Here is a 17,727-nt window from a genome sequence, read left to right on the forward strand (position 1 = left end):
AATAAAACACTTCTCCTCTTCGTGGCTTTAATGACCTGATCTGGGAACGGGGGTGGCCCACGCTGAACTCGTGGCAAACTGACTGATACCCTTATCCTGGGAAGAGCCTGGAGGTGAAATTCAGAGACTGTTCACACGTGTCCATGTGAGGCAGAGCGGTACAGTGTAATCCTGTGTTGCTGTCATCAGAAATTTGCCCCAAGTAAAAGCTGGAGAGGCGCCCAGGTGAGGGATCATAATGTGATCGGTCACTAGCTCTCTCCTGACACTTGTGTGCCTTGTCGATTTCAGGTTCACTTCACCGGTTTCTATAAGTGGCCCCAGTAAACACTCCGTTCTCTGGAATGCCATGATCCATCCACTACATAATATGACTCTGAAAGGCATGATATGGTACCAGGGTGAGTGTTCGATTTGCTATTTCTCCCCCGTGTCAGTTAGCTTGGCTGCGTAACAAACCATCCTAGAATCTAGCGACTTACAACAAAAGCAATGTTATTTAGCTCCCTATTCTGTGGTCTGGCAGGGTCGTTTTTCTGTCTGGGCTGCTTTGGCTAATTTCCGCTGGAATCTTTATGTGTCTTTGGCCACCTGGCAGGTTGTCTGATGGCCGGGTGACTTAGAATGGCCTCTCTCCCATGTGTGTTGGCTGGGGTCCCGAGGTTCTCATGTGCCTCCCCCCACCCTTCAGCAAGCTAGCTCAGACTTATTTACTGTTTACATAGCAGTTTCAGGGTTCCAGGTGTATCGAGAGAGCAGACCCCCGAACTGAAGCACTTCTCAAGCCTGCTTGTATCATGTTTGCTGATGCCCCTGTCGGCCCGAGCAAGGCCAGTCCAGAGAGACTGCAGGGAGGCCCACTTCCTGAGGCAGGGCTAGAGGTTGGGGAGTATTGTGCGGCCATTTTTGCTTCTACCCCAAACTTCTCTCACCACTTGGACTGTTTCCAGGGGAGGCCAACATCGACTTTCACCGGGACCTGTACAACTGCACATTCCCCGCGCTCATTGAGGACTGGCGCCAGACCTTCCACCTGGGCTCTCAGGGGCAGACGGAGCGCCTCTTCCCGTTTGGGTTTGTGCAGGTATGTGTGGAGGGGAGGAGGGTCTACGGACCTTGCCATGGGGATGTGCCACTGAGGTCTCCTTCCTGGAACCCATATTCTTCTTTCACCCTCATAGCCGCTGGTCAGGGACTGAATGTATGGCTTAATTCATCTCTGTTCACTGCGGGGACAAGTGAGTCTTTTAAAAAGTTAAGAAGTAACTAATATGTCTTCCTATTAAAAAAGTACTGTATGCCCTAACTGGTTTGGCTCAGTGGATAGAGCATCGCCCTGCGGACTCAAGGGTTCCAGGTTCGATTCCGGTCAAGGGCATGTACCTTGGTTGTGGGCACATCCCCAGTGGGGAATGTGCAGGAGGCAGCTGATCGATGTTTCTCTCTCATCGATGTTTCTAACTCTCTATCCCTCTCCCTTCCTCTCTGTAAAAAATCAATAAAATATATTTTTTAAAAAGTACTGCATGTTTATTAAAGAAATATGAAAAAGATGAGATTAAAAACATAATTCCACAATCCAGAAATAAGCAGACTTTTCTGCTCATTATTTGTGAAATAGGATCCATACTACAATAGTGTACCATATCTTGCTTTTTCTTTCTCATAATGTTATATTGTGAACATTTTTCATGCTAATAAATAGATTTTATTTATTATACTTATTTATTTATTTATTTTAAAAATATTTTTATTGATTTCAGAGAGGAAGGGAGAGGGAGAGAGAGATAGAAACATCAATGCTGAGAGAGAATCATTGATCGGCTGCCTCCTGCACGCCCCCTACTGGGGATCGAGCCCGCAACCCAGGCATGTGCCTTGATTTGTTACTGAGAGAAAGGGAGAGGGATAGAGAGTTTGAAACATCGATGAGAGAAAGACATCCATCAGCTGCCTCCTGCACACCCCCCAGTGGGGATGTGCCCGCAATCAAGGTACATGCCCTTGACCGGAATTGAACCTGGGCCCCTTCGGTCCATAGGCCGACGCTCTATCCACTGAGCCAAACCGGTCAGGACTTGGGCATAATTTATAATGATTACAGAGTCCTCTGAAATATGGTTATATTATAATTTATTTAACGAGGCCTTGACAAATGGGCACTGAGGTTGCTTTAAACGTTTTGCTTTTATAAGCAGCAGCATGCTTCTATTCCTTGCAGCTAAATCCTCACACGCATGCCTAATTTTTTCCGTAAGATAAGTTCCCAGGAATGAATTTGCTAGGTTAAATTGAATACTTTTTAAGGCTCTGAACCTGTTCCTGAATTTCCCTGTAGAAGTTTACGAGTGGGTATAAATGTACGCCCTTAGCAACAGTGTGTGAGCATGTTCCCTTCCCCACACCCTCCCTAACTTGGTGTTATCCCTGCCACTCCTTAGAAGGGACCTCGTTCTCTCACTCCCAGCCCATGGCACATGCTCTTTGCCTGAAATAATCTTTCTCCCACACTTTCCCAGCTAGCTTTTACTTACCCTGCAGCGCTCACCCTGGGTATCACTTAGGAAGCCCTCTGTGACTTACCGAAGTTTGAGTAAGGTGGTAGTTCTGACTTTGCCGGAACACAGGAAATTAAACAAGTAAAATGTTATAAAACCAAGACCCAACTCACGACGTAGTGAGGGAATGGGCTTTAACATCTGAGTTGGACAGAATACTCCCAGACAGCTGCCTCTGGATGTCCACAGTTTCCCTTCCCACCAGCCACCCATCTCCTCTACCTCGTCCTACTTCACCATACTTTTTTTGGATAAAGATTTTTATAGACCGTCTTTGCACTCATAACTACTTTACAATCATTTTCTTTCTTACATTTATTTTGACTTTGAAACAAGATTATTCTGCTCATTATTATCAAAATAGCAACTCCTGTCACAGTTCTGAGTTACTGTTGGTGGAACTACATTTGGGTTTTGAGGCCCTTTTTTGTCTCTTAGCCTGGGTACTTGCTGATTTAAATGTGACTTCAGCCAGCTCAACCCAGAAGTATGTGCTGAATGCTTGCAATGTGCTCCGAAACTGTGCGAGGTGCTGGAAACAGCACGAACCGGAGACCTCGTCCTGGCACCGAGGCCTTCCAGTTTTGTAGAATCCCCTGAGCCTCTGGGCTTAACTTGATGTCATCAACAAAAATATGTTGGTCACATGTGGAATACCGAGACTATAAACATCTACCTTCAACGGGAGATACCGGATCACAGCTGCCTTCAGATGGAAGCCGGCCTGCCTGGATTCCGATCCCGGCTCCGGCACTTCTTCAGCTGTGCGATTTTGAGCAAGATATCAAACTCCTTTGTTATTTTAAGTGTTAGTGAGTTAATCCATGTAAAGCCTGGCACATGTCAGATAAAGTTAGTGTTTGCTTTTGTTTATTATTTGTATTGATTTCAGAGAGGAAGGAAGAGGGAGAGAGAGAGAGAAACATCAGTGATGAGAGAGAATCATTGATTGGCTTCCTCCTGCACGCCCCACACTGAGGATTGAGACCGCAACTGGGGCATATACCCTGAACCAGGAATCGAACCGTGACCTCCTGGTTCAGAGGTCAACGCCTCGACCACTGAGCCACGCCGTCTGGGCAGTGTTTGTTTTTATTTATGAGAGAGGCCAGAAAATCTGGAGGGACAGTGGTCTGTAACGAAAGATGAATGTTGGGTTTGAAGTGATGCTTGTAGGCACTGGAGCACCGTTAGCGATGCAGGACTCAAGCTCGGTAGATAGACCAGGGCCAGACGCGTGTGTCAGGGATTATTCATGGAGAGGTGACCTGAAGCATGGTGGGGGCAGGAGTCCCTGTGACGCTTTCTTAAAGGGGTTTGGAGTGGAACAGACTGCAGAGTGCAGTGTGTTATTTGTAAAGCCCTCTGGATGTGGCCACCTTCCTATTCTTTGGCTGTTATATGCCTTCAGAAGCAGCAGCATTTCTGCTAATCACCATGGGAGGCTGAACAGCACCCCGCTGTGTCCTGAGGAAAAACAATTTGGTTGTGGAGTGTGCTGGTGCCCCCATGTGGCCAGTATGTGCTAGTGCAATCAATGAAATGGGAGTGGAGAGTTGCAGGAATTCTCGGCAAAACTGCCATTTTGAGAAACTTCCTTGGCATGAGTGACTGTTGTTGGCATTTCTCCGTTGTGCGTCAGGCTGGTACTTACCCTAGACCAGTGGTTCTCAACCTTCTGGCCCTTTAAATACAGTTCCTCATGTTGTGACCCAACCATAAAATTATTTTCTGTAATGTTGCTACTGTTATGAATCGTCATGTAAATATCTGATATGCAGGATGGTGTTAGGCAACCCCTGTGAAAGGGTCGTTCGACCGCCAAAGGGGTCGCGACCCACAGGTTGAGAACCGCTGCCCTAGACCTTTCTGGTAGCTTTGTTACCGTGATTCCCATCCCGGCACTGACGGGTGAATATGGTTCCACCTTCAGGCTTCTGGGTGTCTTGTGGGAAGAAGTGGGGTCATGGTTCTTTTAATCCAATTTTCTAGTTTTCATGACATTCCATTATGAAGCTTCACTACCTTTTATCATTTCATCGATTAAAGCCAATTTGCATAGGAGATTTTAATAAGAGAATTGGAAATATCACCTGCATCCCACACCATACTGTCCATATGAGAAATGTTCAGCCATGGCCGGGTGGCGCAGTTGGTTGGAGCGTCATCGTTCCCCTAGACCAGGGGTCGGCAAACTCATTAGTCAACAGAACCAAATATCAACAGTACAACGACTGAAATTTCTTTTGAGAGCCACATTTTTTACACTTAAACTATATAGGTAGGTACATTGTTATTAACTTAATTAGGGCACTCCTGACTGACTGGCTCACTCAACTCCTGCATAAATCGCGAGCGCCTCCCCCGCAGCCCGCCTGCGCCACATTTCCCGACCGACCGACACCCCCCACTTCTAACGTCACTTCTTCAAAATAGACGCGCCCAGGCCGAAAACCGACTTCTGCGCATGGGCCACGAAGTTTCAATCGCACTGTACGTGGGTGCCTACACGTAGTATTTTGTGGAAGAGCCACATTCAAGGGGCCAAAGAGCCGCATGTGGCTCCGAGCCGCCGTTTGCCGACCACTGCCCTATACCAAAAGGTTGCAGGTTCAATCCCTGGTCAGAGTACATACAGGAGGCAACCAGTCAATGTTTCTCTCACATTGATGTGTTGGGTGTTGTTTTTCTCTCTCTCCCTTCCTCTCTCTATAAAATTAATAAACATATCCTAGGGTGAGGATTAAGAAAATCAAAAAGAAAATGTCCAAACCTGTAGGGAATTTTTTATTTTATTTTATTTTATTTATTTTTGTTAATCCTCACCAGAGGATATTTTCCCCATTGATTTTTAGAGAGAGTGGAAGGGAAACAGGGAAGGAGGTGGAAAGAGAGAGTGAAACATCCATGTGAGAGAGACACATCAGTTGGTTGCCTCCCATGCACATGCCATGAATGGGGACAAACCTGCAACCCAGGTGTGTGCCCTTGACCAGGCATCAAACCTGAGACCCTTTGGTGTACGGGCCGATGCTCTAACCATTGAGAACACTGGTCAGGGCTTTATGAGTTTATTGAGCCAAATGGAAAACAATTGCTAGTAACCAAAATCCCAACGGGTGGAGATTTGCTCCAGAGAACGGCAGTTGTGCAGCTTGTTTTATATACAGTGGGGCCTTGACTTACGAGTGTCCCGACTGTCGAGTTTTTCGAGATACGAGCCGTCTCTCGGCCGATTTTTTGCTTTGAGTTGTGAGCTAAAATTCGGGTTACGAGGCAGCTTCAGATACCCCACCGCTAGTTGGCCCAGCGAACGTCACAGTGAACGCCACAACATCAGCCCAGCATCACGTGTCTCACTCGTTCACTTTTTGATTTGACATACGAGTAATTTGAGTTACGAGCTCCGTCACGGAACGAATTAAACTCGTAAGTGAAGGCCCCACTGTATTGGAATCAAAGCAGATGGAAGGGAGTTACATGAAATGCATTAGTGGCAGGATAAGGCGGTGGGAAAAAGCAAAGCGGGGAAAGCTCTAGGGCTGGATAAAAAGTAAAATAGAAAGACACTTCTTTTACATGGGTGGGTGCAGGATAGTTAACTAACGTGTACGTAGAGGTGGCATGCGGAGAACAAGATGACGGTGAGGGGTTCCGTGGTGTCCTGAGTTACCTGGTGCGGTAGGTGTGCCGTAAGAGGTCTGAGTAAGGAGATTACGCTGACACTTCAAAGGTCTGTTATATCTTAGATGCAAAAAGACAGTGGACAGGCTCACCTCAGGTAAAGACTGACCTTTGTCAAGGGAGCTACAGGCCTGGGACTGGACTACCCGCCGTGACGCGCTTTTAGTTAGGAAGTTTTATGGTCAGACCATCCGTGTGGTTACTCTAAGCCTCTGAGTTTGTAAGGCCGCCATGCAGGCCTCCCTGAGCTGGCCGGGGTTAGTATGTGGCCCCTTTTCGTCCCCATGCCCTTCATCCCATATCCCTTCTGCTACGGTTGCAGCCTCTCCAGTGTTTTCCTGGTGACCTTCTACTCTTTCTGGAACAACTCCAGGGGCAGGAAATGCCCTCTAGTCAGAGTGCAGCCACATTTGTAGGGATGATCTCACGTGTTTGTTTCCTGGGCCATGTGAGTAACAAACCTGGGAGAAACTCTGTTCCTAATGCAGCTCCTCTGATGGGGACAGACATTTTACAACGGCCATGTGATTGCTCACCGGGCCGTTTCCCAATGTCCGGCTTGGCCTACTGTTAGGTCATGGCTTATAAAGAGAGATAAGAGGTGGATGCCTCGAGTTGGCTGGAACTAAGGCGAAGAATAAGGCGCTCTCTAAAGCAGAGGACAGGGTGATACAAACACCGGAGAAGGAAGGAATAGCGGGACCATGTGCATTGTAGTAACTTTTCTGGAGCTTCTGTCCTTTGCAAGAATAGGAACCTATCCACTTTTCATCTAGATGAAAGCAAGTGCTGTGTACTCAGCTCTGCATACAGAATCCATGACTTAAAATAGCATTGATGATTATGGCTCACGTATTGGAGTGGCTGGGGGTTGATGGACGTTGGCTGAGCCCCACTGGGCTCTTTCCTGTCTCCGTAGTCCGCTGGGGGCTCTGCTGCAGGCCGGGCGTGGCTGGTTGGCTGAGATGAGGCCGCTCTGTCCCACAGCCGTCAGCATCCTTTCGAGAGCAGCGGCCTAGCCCGGGCACGCCATGCTCATGGCGATGGCAGAGATGCAAAAGAGTGAGTGGAACCAGGCTAGGTCTCCGGAGGCGAGGCTAGGACTTGACACACTGTAGCTTCTGTTTCATCGATTGGCCAGAGCAAACGACGTGGCTGAGCTCAGAATCAGGTGGTGGGGAAATGCACTTTTCCTCTTAATAGGAGAAGCCATAGAGCCATATGACAAGAGGGTGTGGATATAGGAAGGTGTAGAGAATTGGGACCTTAGCCCTAGCTGGTTTGGCTCAGTGGGTAGAGTATCAGTCTGCAGACCGAAGGGTCCACGGTTCAATTCCTGTCAAGGGCACGTACCAGTGTTGCAGGCGCACCCTGACAAGGGCCAGGGTTTTGCAACCAATCAGTGTACCTTTCTCACATTGATGTTTCTCTCTCTTTGTCTCTCCTCCTCCCTTTCACTCTCTCTAAAAAAATAAAAAATATATTTTTAAAAAATAATTGGGACCTTTGATGCAATTTGTCCACATGCTCAAAGACAGAGTCCGCTTTGCTTTCCTACAAACACTGCCTAGCCCTATGTTGTACGCAGATGTGTCCATCACCTACTGCTTTGCAACAAATGACCCCAAAACACAGTGTCTTAAAACGTCAGCCATTGGTTTCGCTCATGCCTCCATGGGCTGGCCAGGCGGTCTCCGTGGGATGGCACCCCTCTGCTCCATGTGACATCGGTGGGCTGGCTCTGTGGCTGCAGTTTGAACGTAAGGATCTAGAATCCACATCACTGGCCCCTCTGCTGGGATTGCTGGGGCAAATGCCTATCTCCTTCATGATCTTCCAGGGTCCAAGGCCCCTCTCTCCACATCATTCCTCCAGCAGGGCACCTAGACTTTTTTTTTTTTACCGGCCATCTCAGGGTCCGAGGAGAATGAAATCAGAAGGCAGGGGCTCCTGAGGCAAAAGCTTGAAAGCTGCCCAACATCATTTCTGAGCAACATCATCTCTGTGGTCAGAGAACATCACACACGTAGCCTAGATTCCACGGGGGGAGACATCGACTCCACATCGTGGTGAGGGCAGGGGCAGAGTTACACTGGGGCAGGTGGGATGAGGGATTCTGCCACGACAGTGAGAAGCTCAGGAGATACTGGTTGAGTGACCTTCTGAACAAATGAATGAAGCGGAACCAGGGTTTGCTTGCGAAAAGACTCCAGTGTAGGATTCTGCTGCAGTAAAGTTCTGACGCCGCCATCTCTCTGCTTCCTAGTTGTCTGCAGTTTTGTCTGATGAAGACCCAGATGATCGATTTCCCCAGATCCGTTGGCATCAAACAGCAGACGTTGGCTATGTCCCCAACCGAAGGATGCCCAACACTTTCATGGCTGTAGCTATGGACCTCGGTGACAGGACCTCGCCTTTCGGCAGGTATGGGTGCCTCTTGGGCTTTGTTTGAATAATCATATATGTTCCTTATCTGTGGCCTTCACTGTGATGTTCACTTGTGAGAGGAGAGAGAGTAGATGGCCTAAGGATTGGACCCTAGAAGCAGTCTCTAGAGCAGCGGTTCTCAACCTGTGGGTCGCGACCCCTTTGGGGGGGCGAACGACCCTTTCACAGGGGTCACCTAAGACCATCGGAAAACACATAGATAATTACATATTGTTTTTGTGATGAATCACTATGCTTTAATTATGTTCAATTTGTAACAATGAAAATACATCCTGCATATCAGATATTTACATGATGATTCATAACAGTAGCAAAATTACAGTTACGAAGTAGCAACGAAAATAATGTTATGGTTGGGGGTCACCGCAACATGAGGAACTGTATTAAAGGGTGGCGGCATTAGGAAGGTTGAGAACCACTGCTCTAGAGTCATTTACATTGGGATGTGCTGTAGTAATAATAAAAAAAAAAAGAACCCTCAACATCTCAGTGCTGTGATGCAACAACAATGTATTTCTCGTTCACGCTCCATGTCCAAAGGTCAGCAGAGAGGCTTTGCCATCGTGGCCGCCCACAGATCCAGAGAAACGGAGGCCCCAAGTTGATCTGTCCCTCCACGGTCGCCTGAAAGTCCCACACGGGCAATTAAGTGCTCTCCCTGGAAGCAACACAAGACCTTGCTGCCCACGTCGCATTGTCCACCCGCAGTCGCGTGGCCATGCCCAGCTTCAGGGAGAGGGAAACGTGATTCTGCCACGGCCTCAGAGGAGGAGCAGTGGAGTGTTTGGGAGTGGCCCCGACGACCACCACATGCTAGCTAGCACAGGGTACAAGGGGGTTTCAGTGCAGCCCAATGCAGTGTCTGGATTATCGTAGGAGCTTGAACTAGTATTTGTTTATTTTTTAATGAATGAATAGTTATTGAATGAACAGATAAACCCTGGAGGGGACCAAGTAATGAATAGATGGTTCAGATGAAACACAGGCTCTGTTGTTTGGAATAGTCTTATGAGTTAGCTCTCCTTGGTTAGTTCTAGTATCTTCTCCCCCTCCCTCCCTTCCTCTTTCTCTCCCTCCTTTTATTTCTTCCTTCCAGGTCATCTGTTATTCAAGGTTTCCAGCCCATAGACAGCCCAGAGCCCCAGCTGTGACTACCACTCACCATTTCTCTTAAGCTGACCAGTCATTATCTATTAGACTCAGTCAACTTTATTCTTACCTTCTGGGGGTGTTTGTATATTATTTCCGTTTTTAAACATCTGGTGATTGCCCTAGCTGGTTTGGCTCAGTGGATGGAGCGTCAGCCTTCAGGGTCCCGGGTTCAATCCTGGTCAAGGGCACATGCCTGGATTGTGGGCTCGATCCACAGTAAGGGGGCATGCAGGAGGCAGCCAATCGATGATTCTCTCTCATCATTGATGTTTCTTTCTCTTTCTTCCTCTCCCTTCCTCTCTGAAATTAATACAAGTACATTTTTAAAAAATCCGGTTATTATTGAGCTCAAACCCAAAGTTCAGTACTTGTGTTTTGTCCTGCAGCATCCACCCTCGAGATAAGCAGACCGTGGCCTACCGGCTGCACCTGGGGGCCCGAGCTGTGGCTTATGGGGAGAAGACGCTGACCTTCCAGGGGCCACTGCCTGAGAAGATAGAGCTCTTGGCCGACAAGGGGCTGCTCAACCTCACGTACTCCCAGCAAATTGAGGTGCAGAGGCAGGACCACGAGATATTTGAGGTGAGAACAGCAGAAACAGTGGGGGTTCCTCCTGAATGGGGATTCAGTATCAGGATTTCCTCCACAGTGAGGCCTACCTCTTCAATTTAATGTAACTGCGAGGCAGGGCTTGGTTAGTGGGGGCTGAGTTTATCTCAGAGGGGCAAATAAACAGCCCTTAATTATTTGCCTAGAGCAGCGATTTTCAGCCCTTTTCATCTCATTGTCATTTCTTCATTTGACAGTCTAAGCGAAAAGCGGTCAGAGCCCCTGACTAATAGTCAGGTGTGGCATGCTTTAAGAATTCATGCGGCACACCGCTAGACAGTCGCTGGCTTAGAGGCAGTTTTGATAGACAGGACAATCAAGGAAGGGAAAACGAGTCCATATTTAAATGATACTCCTTTTGTGTTTTCCCCCCAAAGCAGCCATCTCTGTTCTGGTTGCCTGTTGAAAGGATCCTTGCTCCAGAATATTCCCCTCGTCCTTAGATGTCTCTTTCACCCTCAATCTGACATCGTTTTGAGTTTAGTGTCTCCTATGAGAGGCTTAAACCTGGTGATTTGGAGCTTGGTGTGAATTTGTATAATGAAAGTACTTTCTTCTAAAGATCATCCCACAGTGACACTGGGGCTGTTGATTGAAGAGGTTCTTCTGTAGATGGAACATTTACACGAGTGTCTGGGAACCAAGAGGCCATTGCTGGGGCTGGGGCATCCGGAAAGAGGGCACCGGAGGAGATGAAAGAGTATTTAAAACAACTTTAGTCCCACAGGCGTTTATCCAGGGCAGCTTCTCTGGAACCCGGTGCTTGGCCAGCGCTCATGCCACTTAGCTTCTGGGCCCTGGGTATTAGGGGAATTCTAGCTCCCACGGGGCTCCTGCATTCTGTCTCCACTTTCGTCAGTATCTGGCAGTCCGTCCATCATCGGGACCCAGAATCACAGTTGCGGTCAGAGTGTAAGCTTGGGCACGGGATCATTTATGTTCTCTTCCCGGGATTGCTGTCTGACTTAAGGCCTCATTATCCAAAGTTCCTCTGTGCCCTTCCCTCGTTCCTCAGCTCCGTGGCAGGGCCACAGGGAGCAGCAGCTTTAGCGTTTGTCAGGAGGGTGACCGCAAGGATGTTCGGGGAACCTTCCCCAAATGCTGGATGTGATGGTGCTTCCCCATCTCCCTTCGAAGTTTATGCTTTGTTGGTTGAGTTATTTCATCACATGAACATTGATTGTCAACCGGTGGCTGTAGTGACCAGACTGACTCAGATTTGCTCTGGTCGCTGTAGAAAGTGGGTTCTTGGCCCCAAGAGGCTTTCTCTCCCTACGGTCCGTCTCAAAGAGCAGTTCCCAGCCTCGAGGAGCATCCTTCTGCCTGACCTGACCCTTCCTATTTATGACTCTCTCATTAGATCTCGTGTTGCGGTGACCATCAGTGCAAGTGGCTTCCAGCTCCCATGAACACTTCCTCTACCCAGACCCTGGCCCTGAGTATCAGTTCTTGTCCCGGCGCCGTGGCCGCTCTCCGCTATGCCTGGGCCACTTGGCCTTGCGAATACAAATGGTGTCCCCTATACTACCCCAAGAGTTCCCTGCCAGCCCCTCCCTTCATTGCTTTTTATTGCAAACCAGATGCCTGGACGTCACAGCAAGGCTGCGATGATTTAGTGCAGTAGAATCAGATCTTAGACATAAGTAAATGATAACAAAAAAATAGATTTAATTTTGATTCATTCACACCAATAGCTATTATTGTGTTGGCTGTTAGGTGTTTTTTTGTTTTTGTTTTTTAAATTTGACAATCTAAGGGAAAAGAGGTCAGTGCCATGACTAAATAGTCAGGTATTGCATGTTTTAAAAATTAGATTTGGGCATTTAGGAGTTTAAATGATGACAACTGTTGCTTTTAAAGGCAATTAACAGAAAAACTTCATTGGAGAGTTCCCAGCCAGCCTGGGGCTGTTTTATATTCTGAGAGGAGCCAGGGCTGGTGAACAATGAAATGACTGCCTTTTGTCCTCTAGTTGGGCTGGCGCCTGTATTGGACTCAGGCCAACCTACAAGCAAATTGGACCTCAATGTCATTCACTTCTCATAACTGGGAGTGGAACATCTAGCTCAGCCGTGGGCAAACTACGGCCCACGGGCTGGATTCGGCCCGTTTGAAATGAATAAAACTAAAAAAAAAAAAAAAAAAGACGGTACCCTTTTATGTACTGATGTTTACTTTGAATTTATATTAGTTCACACAAACACTCCATCCATGCTTTTGTTCCGGCCCTCCGGTCCAGTTTAAGAACCCACTGTGGCCCTCGAGTCAAAAAGTTTGCCCACCCCTGATCTAGCTGGCCCACATGGCCTTAAAGTTTCTTCCAACCCTCGTTTCCTCAGTTCTGGGTGTAAGAGGACTACGTGTTAGATGTTTCCCTCTAAGCCAAATACAGTTCTGCTCTTTCCGTTCCAATGATGATAACGTGGCTGGTGAAAGCTAACAAAGCGGAACCATGTGTAGGCATTTGGGGAGGTGCTGAGGCTAGCCTTAGGAATGAAGAGAAAGGTGAATGAAGTGTGGTGAAGAAGGTGCTCAGACTGCCAGTAACAGGTCCTGGGGATCACCAGCTGAGAAAGATGTGACATTGGAGGTCACTGAGGAGCAAGCAGGTCGTTAGAGATCATTATAAATCTCAGGCCCTGGCCAGCATTGCTCTATGATCAGAGCGTCTGCCCACGAACCCAAGGGTCATGGGTTCGATTCTGGTCAAGGGCACATACCTGGGTTACAGGTTCCTCACCCTGACTGGGGCTTGTGGCGGAGGCAGCCAATTGATGTGGCTCTCTCACACGGATGTTTCTCTCCTCTCTCCCCCTCCCACCTCCCTTTCCTTCGCTCTAAAATCAATGGAAAAATATCCTCCAGTGAGGAGTAACAAAAAACAAACATACATGTCAGCTCTTTAAAGGTATGAGTTTTAACTATAAAAACGATAATCCAGATGGAAGAAAAAAGTGAGGCTGGAAGTGAAACTACTTGATAAGTATTTAGAAAAATAATCCTATGGGACAAATGTGAAAGGGCTCTTGTGTGTACTGTTAAGAATCAATGCTGTTTATTGGTTGATTAAAAACAGCTCACGGCTCTTGACAATTGTGTGTTGTCTATTAGAAGTTAGAAATGAAAGTGTAAGTCACGCATTGTTTGAAGGGATACAGGGTGAGAAATGCCTCATTAGGCAGTTTTGTCATGTGAACATGAGCGTGTACTTAGACAAACCTAGATGGTGTAACCTACTGCTCCTGGGCTACAAGCCCATACAGCATGTTACTGTACCACTGTAGGCAGTTTTAACACAGTGGTATTTGTGTATCTAAACATACGAGAGGTACAGTGACAAAATGGTATAAAGGATAAAAAACGGTACATCTGTCCAGGGCATTTATCATGAAAGGAGCTTGCAGGACTGGAGTTGCTCCGGGCGTCAGTGAAGTAAGTGGTGAGTGAATGTGAAGGCCTAGGACATTATGTCACTACTATAGAATTTTTGAACACTGCACACGTAGGCTGCTCTAAATTAACATAAAATATTCTTCTTCAATAATAAATTAACCTTTGTCCTGATGGGTTTGGCTCAGTGGATAGAGCATCGGCCTGTGGACTGAAGGGTCCCAGGTTCAATTCTAGTCAAGGGCATGTACCTTGGCTGCAGGCACATCCCCAATAGGCGGTGTGCAGGAGGCAGCTGATCGATGTTTCTCTCTCATCAATGTTTCTCTCTATTCCTCTCCCTTCCTCTCTGTAAAAAAAATCAGTAAAATATATTTTAAAAAATAAAATTAAAAAAAAATAACCTTAGCTTACTGTAACTTTTTTACTTTATAAACTAGATAGTTAAGCTCAGGTTACTTTCATCCCCAAAAACCTACAGCACAGTTTGAAAAATGAGGATTAGGAAGTGGATATGTTAATGAAGTCATCTAAAATTTATTTTTAATTGTTGAAAATTGAAAAAATTCCGTGGGAACTCAGGTTATTTCTCAAATGAAATAACATTTTACTGTTTGAAAAATGAAATTTATAATCACTGTAGATGATTTGGACACTAATAAAAAGTATAAGCAAGGAAAAATTACCCCAAAATTCATCATTTGGAAAGAAACATTAATTGGTGAACAGTCACTTGATTTGTTTGGGTCATATTTTACACACTAATTGGGTATTATTTTTAATCTGTTTTTTACTTGTTCTAACAAAATAATTTTCCTATGTGAATTAAATATAGATTTAGTGTGACATTTTGTCATTTGACATTTAACCCCATTTAAAAAAATGTTTTTTATGATTTTTTTGAGAGAAAGAAACATCTATCGGTTGCCTCCTGCATACACCCCAATTGGGGACTGAACCCACAACCTGGGTATGTGCCCTGACTGGGAATCATGACCTTTCGGTGCATAGGATGACTCTCAACCATCTGAGCCACAGTGGCCAGGGATGGGAGCCCCATTCTTTAATTCCCCATTAGTGGACAACCAATTTTTTTGTAATTTTCCACAGTATCACTAATACTGTGATAATTGTTACTTGCAAACTAATTTCCTTAGGGCCCTTAATGTGGAATAACAGGTTTAGGATAAATATATTTAAAATTTTGATACCAACAGCTTTATCTTCCCAAGAGATCAATAGTTTACATTCCCAGCAAGGTATAGTCCCATTTTTTATCTCATTCTCATTGATACTGCACGTTGTCAAATCCAAAACATCCTTAATAATTCAGTAGATGAAAAGATATTTTAAGTATAAGGCAGTATTTTTCAAGTTTTTATAAATGATCCATAGGAAAAACATTTGACATTCCATGTATTCCCATACATGTGAATGCATGTGATATTTAAAGAAATACATATATACACATCATAGTTGATACCAAAGTTTCAATCTTTTGACATGCAATGCATTCCAATATATTCTAATTATTTTATTTTAAAAGATGCACATATTGACTCCCTAAGTTTAAGAACAGCAAATGGGTTCTTTCTGTTCTTGGAAAGCTACAAAGTGAACACTCTTTAATAAGCATAAACTGCACACATTAAAAAAATGTCTTTCTTAAAATGAGCCTTTCTTTTAATTTGTTTTACTCAAGCTATAATGGAATGGAAAGGTAATTTCTATATGATAACAGCAGATATGTTCAGACAACTTACAGAAGAAAAATATTAAAACATTAACAGCTTTGAGTAAAACTCTACCCTTGATTTTCCATAATTCCAGTACTACTACTTAACTTTTGGACTGTAAAAGCTATACAAAATATAAAGACTATAATTAAGAGTTACAAAATTGATGTTACTTGCTTCTGATACTTTATAGTGACGTGTGGTGTGCTCTCAACGCTGCTGGGCCCCTCCCTCTGCTTGGCCAGATGCATTCCTATAAAATTTGAATCCCATTTGCGTCGTCCCTGGTTAGCAGTTATGAATTGTAGCGAAGTGACAATCCAGTTCTCACCGCTCCTTTCCCAATCTTTTACTCCTGGGGTCTTTTTGTTCCTCCGTTCCAGCCCTGTACTAAGATGGATCCTCACTGGATCCTCGCCGCCCATCCAACCAGCTGATGTAGACAGTGTTAAAGATAACCTTTTGGTCCCCTCCAAGGGTATGTACATGTGAAGAAAGGGATGGAGTGTGCCTTGGGCTGGACTCTCCAGCTTGGGGATGAGCAGGACTTGATTTTGATGACACCAACAAAAATAAAACAGCCATTTCCAGTGCAGGGGCTGGGACTTAACATGCCTTGAACTAGGATCAGAATCAAGGGTAGAAGGTTTTTGGGGTCTTACTTCTTTATGAGTCAGCAGCCATCATTCACTCTGGTTAATAAAGGACTTAAGTTTTACTCTACCTGAGGCAGAGCTAAGCAAAACATCATATCCTAATGACAAGATGAAAATAAGCAGTAATGTCAAGAGAAATTTATTACTAAAAATAAAGCAGGTGAAGTTTTTCTCAGGGAAAACTGTCACCATGGGAACCTCCATGACAAAATATGTTAATTTAATCTTCACTTTTAAATTGCTGCCTCTTTCCATATATTTTAAGTTTTAGTTGAAGTTAAAATCATCATGATGAAAATGATGTGGTATCTGATCCCTTCTCATTCAATCTGAAGACTGCGTTGGGCTGCACTGCGGTGGAGACTTCAAGTGCTGTAGGTGATCATCTACCAAGGGTTCGTCTGTCAGGAACATGGGTTGGTAAGACACAAAGGCTGTAGGCTGGAGCTCCGGGAGGTCCAAGGATCCTGAGGGGGGAAAATTCCTTAAGTTTCAGTGTTGCCTAGAAATCTCAGGAGGCTGATCAGATACATATATGTTTCTTTAAATCGTTAACATCCTTGCATCTGTCAGCCCAATTTCATCCTTGTTGGGTAAGACAGGACATTTACTTTTATTGTGGCTGAAATAGATTTAAGTGGCTTGCCTAAGGTTATGTAGTATATTAGGCAAAGAGTGAGAATTTTAATTGTTTTCTTATTTCCAGTTCAAGCTCTCCCTATTATCCCAGTGCCAATCCCAATTGGTCCTTCCATTTATGATAGGGAATCCATGGTACAGAGGCAGGACCACGGCCTTGACCTGATCCCCTTTATCCCACTTGGAATCTTAGTCCTGCATCATAAACCGTAACCTCAGTAGAAAATGAGAAACCCCAGTTTCTCAGTGGGCCCTGCCTTACTATGATCACAGCCGTGCCCTGTGACTTCAGTGGGGACTGCTGGCTCAGGACTCTCCAAGATTGGAGCAGTGAAAGCCTGAATCACTTACTGCCCAGACATTTGGGGAACTCAGCTATGAATGAAGAGGGCCTAAATATGGAAAACCTCCAAACCAGAAAGATAATATTAAAGATACCTTGCAGAATGGGATCATCACTATGATCTTCATCAAAGATCTGTCTCTGAAAGGCTTCAAAGCTTATAGCTGCATCATTCTCCAGCGGTCCTTGGGGCAGCTGCCCTTCTCCAGGTTTGCACACATCATATTTCACCCACTGGTAACTGCAGGATCAAAGGGGATCATTAGCAAGAGCTGTCTGTTAGCCACAGCCTACTCTTTCCTCCAATGGGATCAGGTACTTTTTCCTGTAGCTCTTCCAATATGTTCCTAATAACATAATAACTAAAAAAGAAACTTTCAAAAGATAGAAAGGGGCCGGCCCCAGAGGCTGCTCGGCGTGGGGCATGGCGCTGCCTCCAAACCTACGGAGCCCGCAGGTCCCGTGGGTGCACTGTGTCTGTGTTCTCCACGGCGCGGGCCAGGCCGCCTGGC

General features: G+C 45.7%; 2 protein-coding genes and 1 pseudogene across 2 annotated transcripts in view; 2 read left to right on the forward strand and 1 right to left on the reverse strand.

The window, feature by feature from the left end:
* The window catches only part of SIAE (sialic acid acetylesterase), a 41,272-nt gene extending 29,155 nt beyond the window's left edge, over nucleotides 1–12,117 (forward strand). Inside the window, 6 exon segments of the mRNA XM_006775085.2 lie at nucleotides 292–401; nucleotides 951–1,084; nucleotides 8,509–8,666; nucleotides 10,229–10,424; nucleotides 11,812–12,015; nucleotides 12,017–12,117. Coding sequence (XP_006775148.1) covers nucleotides 292–401; nucleotides 951–1,084; nucleotides 8,509–8,666; nucleotides 10,229–10,424; nucleotides 11,812–12,015; nucleotides 12,017–12,067 — 853 coding nt within the window. The 3' untranslated portion in view covers nucleotides 12,068–12,117.
* A 4,232-nt stretch (nucleotides 12,118–16,349) lies between these two features.
* TBRG1 (transforming growth factor beta regulator 1) overlaps nucleotides 16,350–17,727 on the reverse strand; it is a 10,839-nt gene continuing 9,461 nt past the window's right edge. The window contains exons 9-10 of the mRNA XM_006775108.2: nucleotides 17,311–17,456; nucleotides 16,350–16,700 (exon numbers count right to left, since the gene is read on the reverse strand). Coding sequence (XP_006775171.1) covers nucleotides 16,558–16,700; nucleotides 17,311–17,456 — 289 coding nt within the window. The 3' untranslated portion in view covers nucleotides 16,350–16,557. The remainder of the gene's footprint in view (nucleotides 16,701–17,310; nucleotides 17,457–17,727) is intronic.
* Nucleotides 17,521–17,727, forward strand: part of LOC102771114 — a 3,232-nt pseudogene continuing 3,025 nt past the window's right edge.

Source organism: Myotis davidii, unplaced genomic scaffold (genome assembly GCF_000327345.1).
Source record: "Myotis davidii unplaced genomic scaffold, ASM32734v1 scaffold148, whole genome shotgun sequence".
Taxonomy (NCBI): Eukaryota; Metazoa; Chordata; class Mammalia; order Chiroptera; family Vespertilionidae; genus Myotis; species Myotis davidii.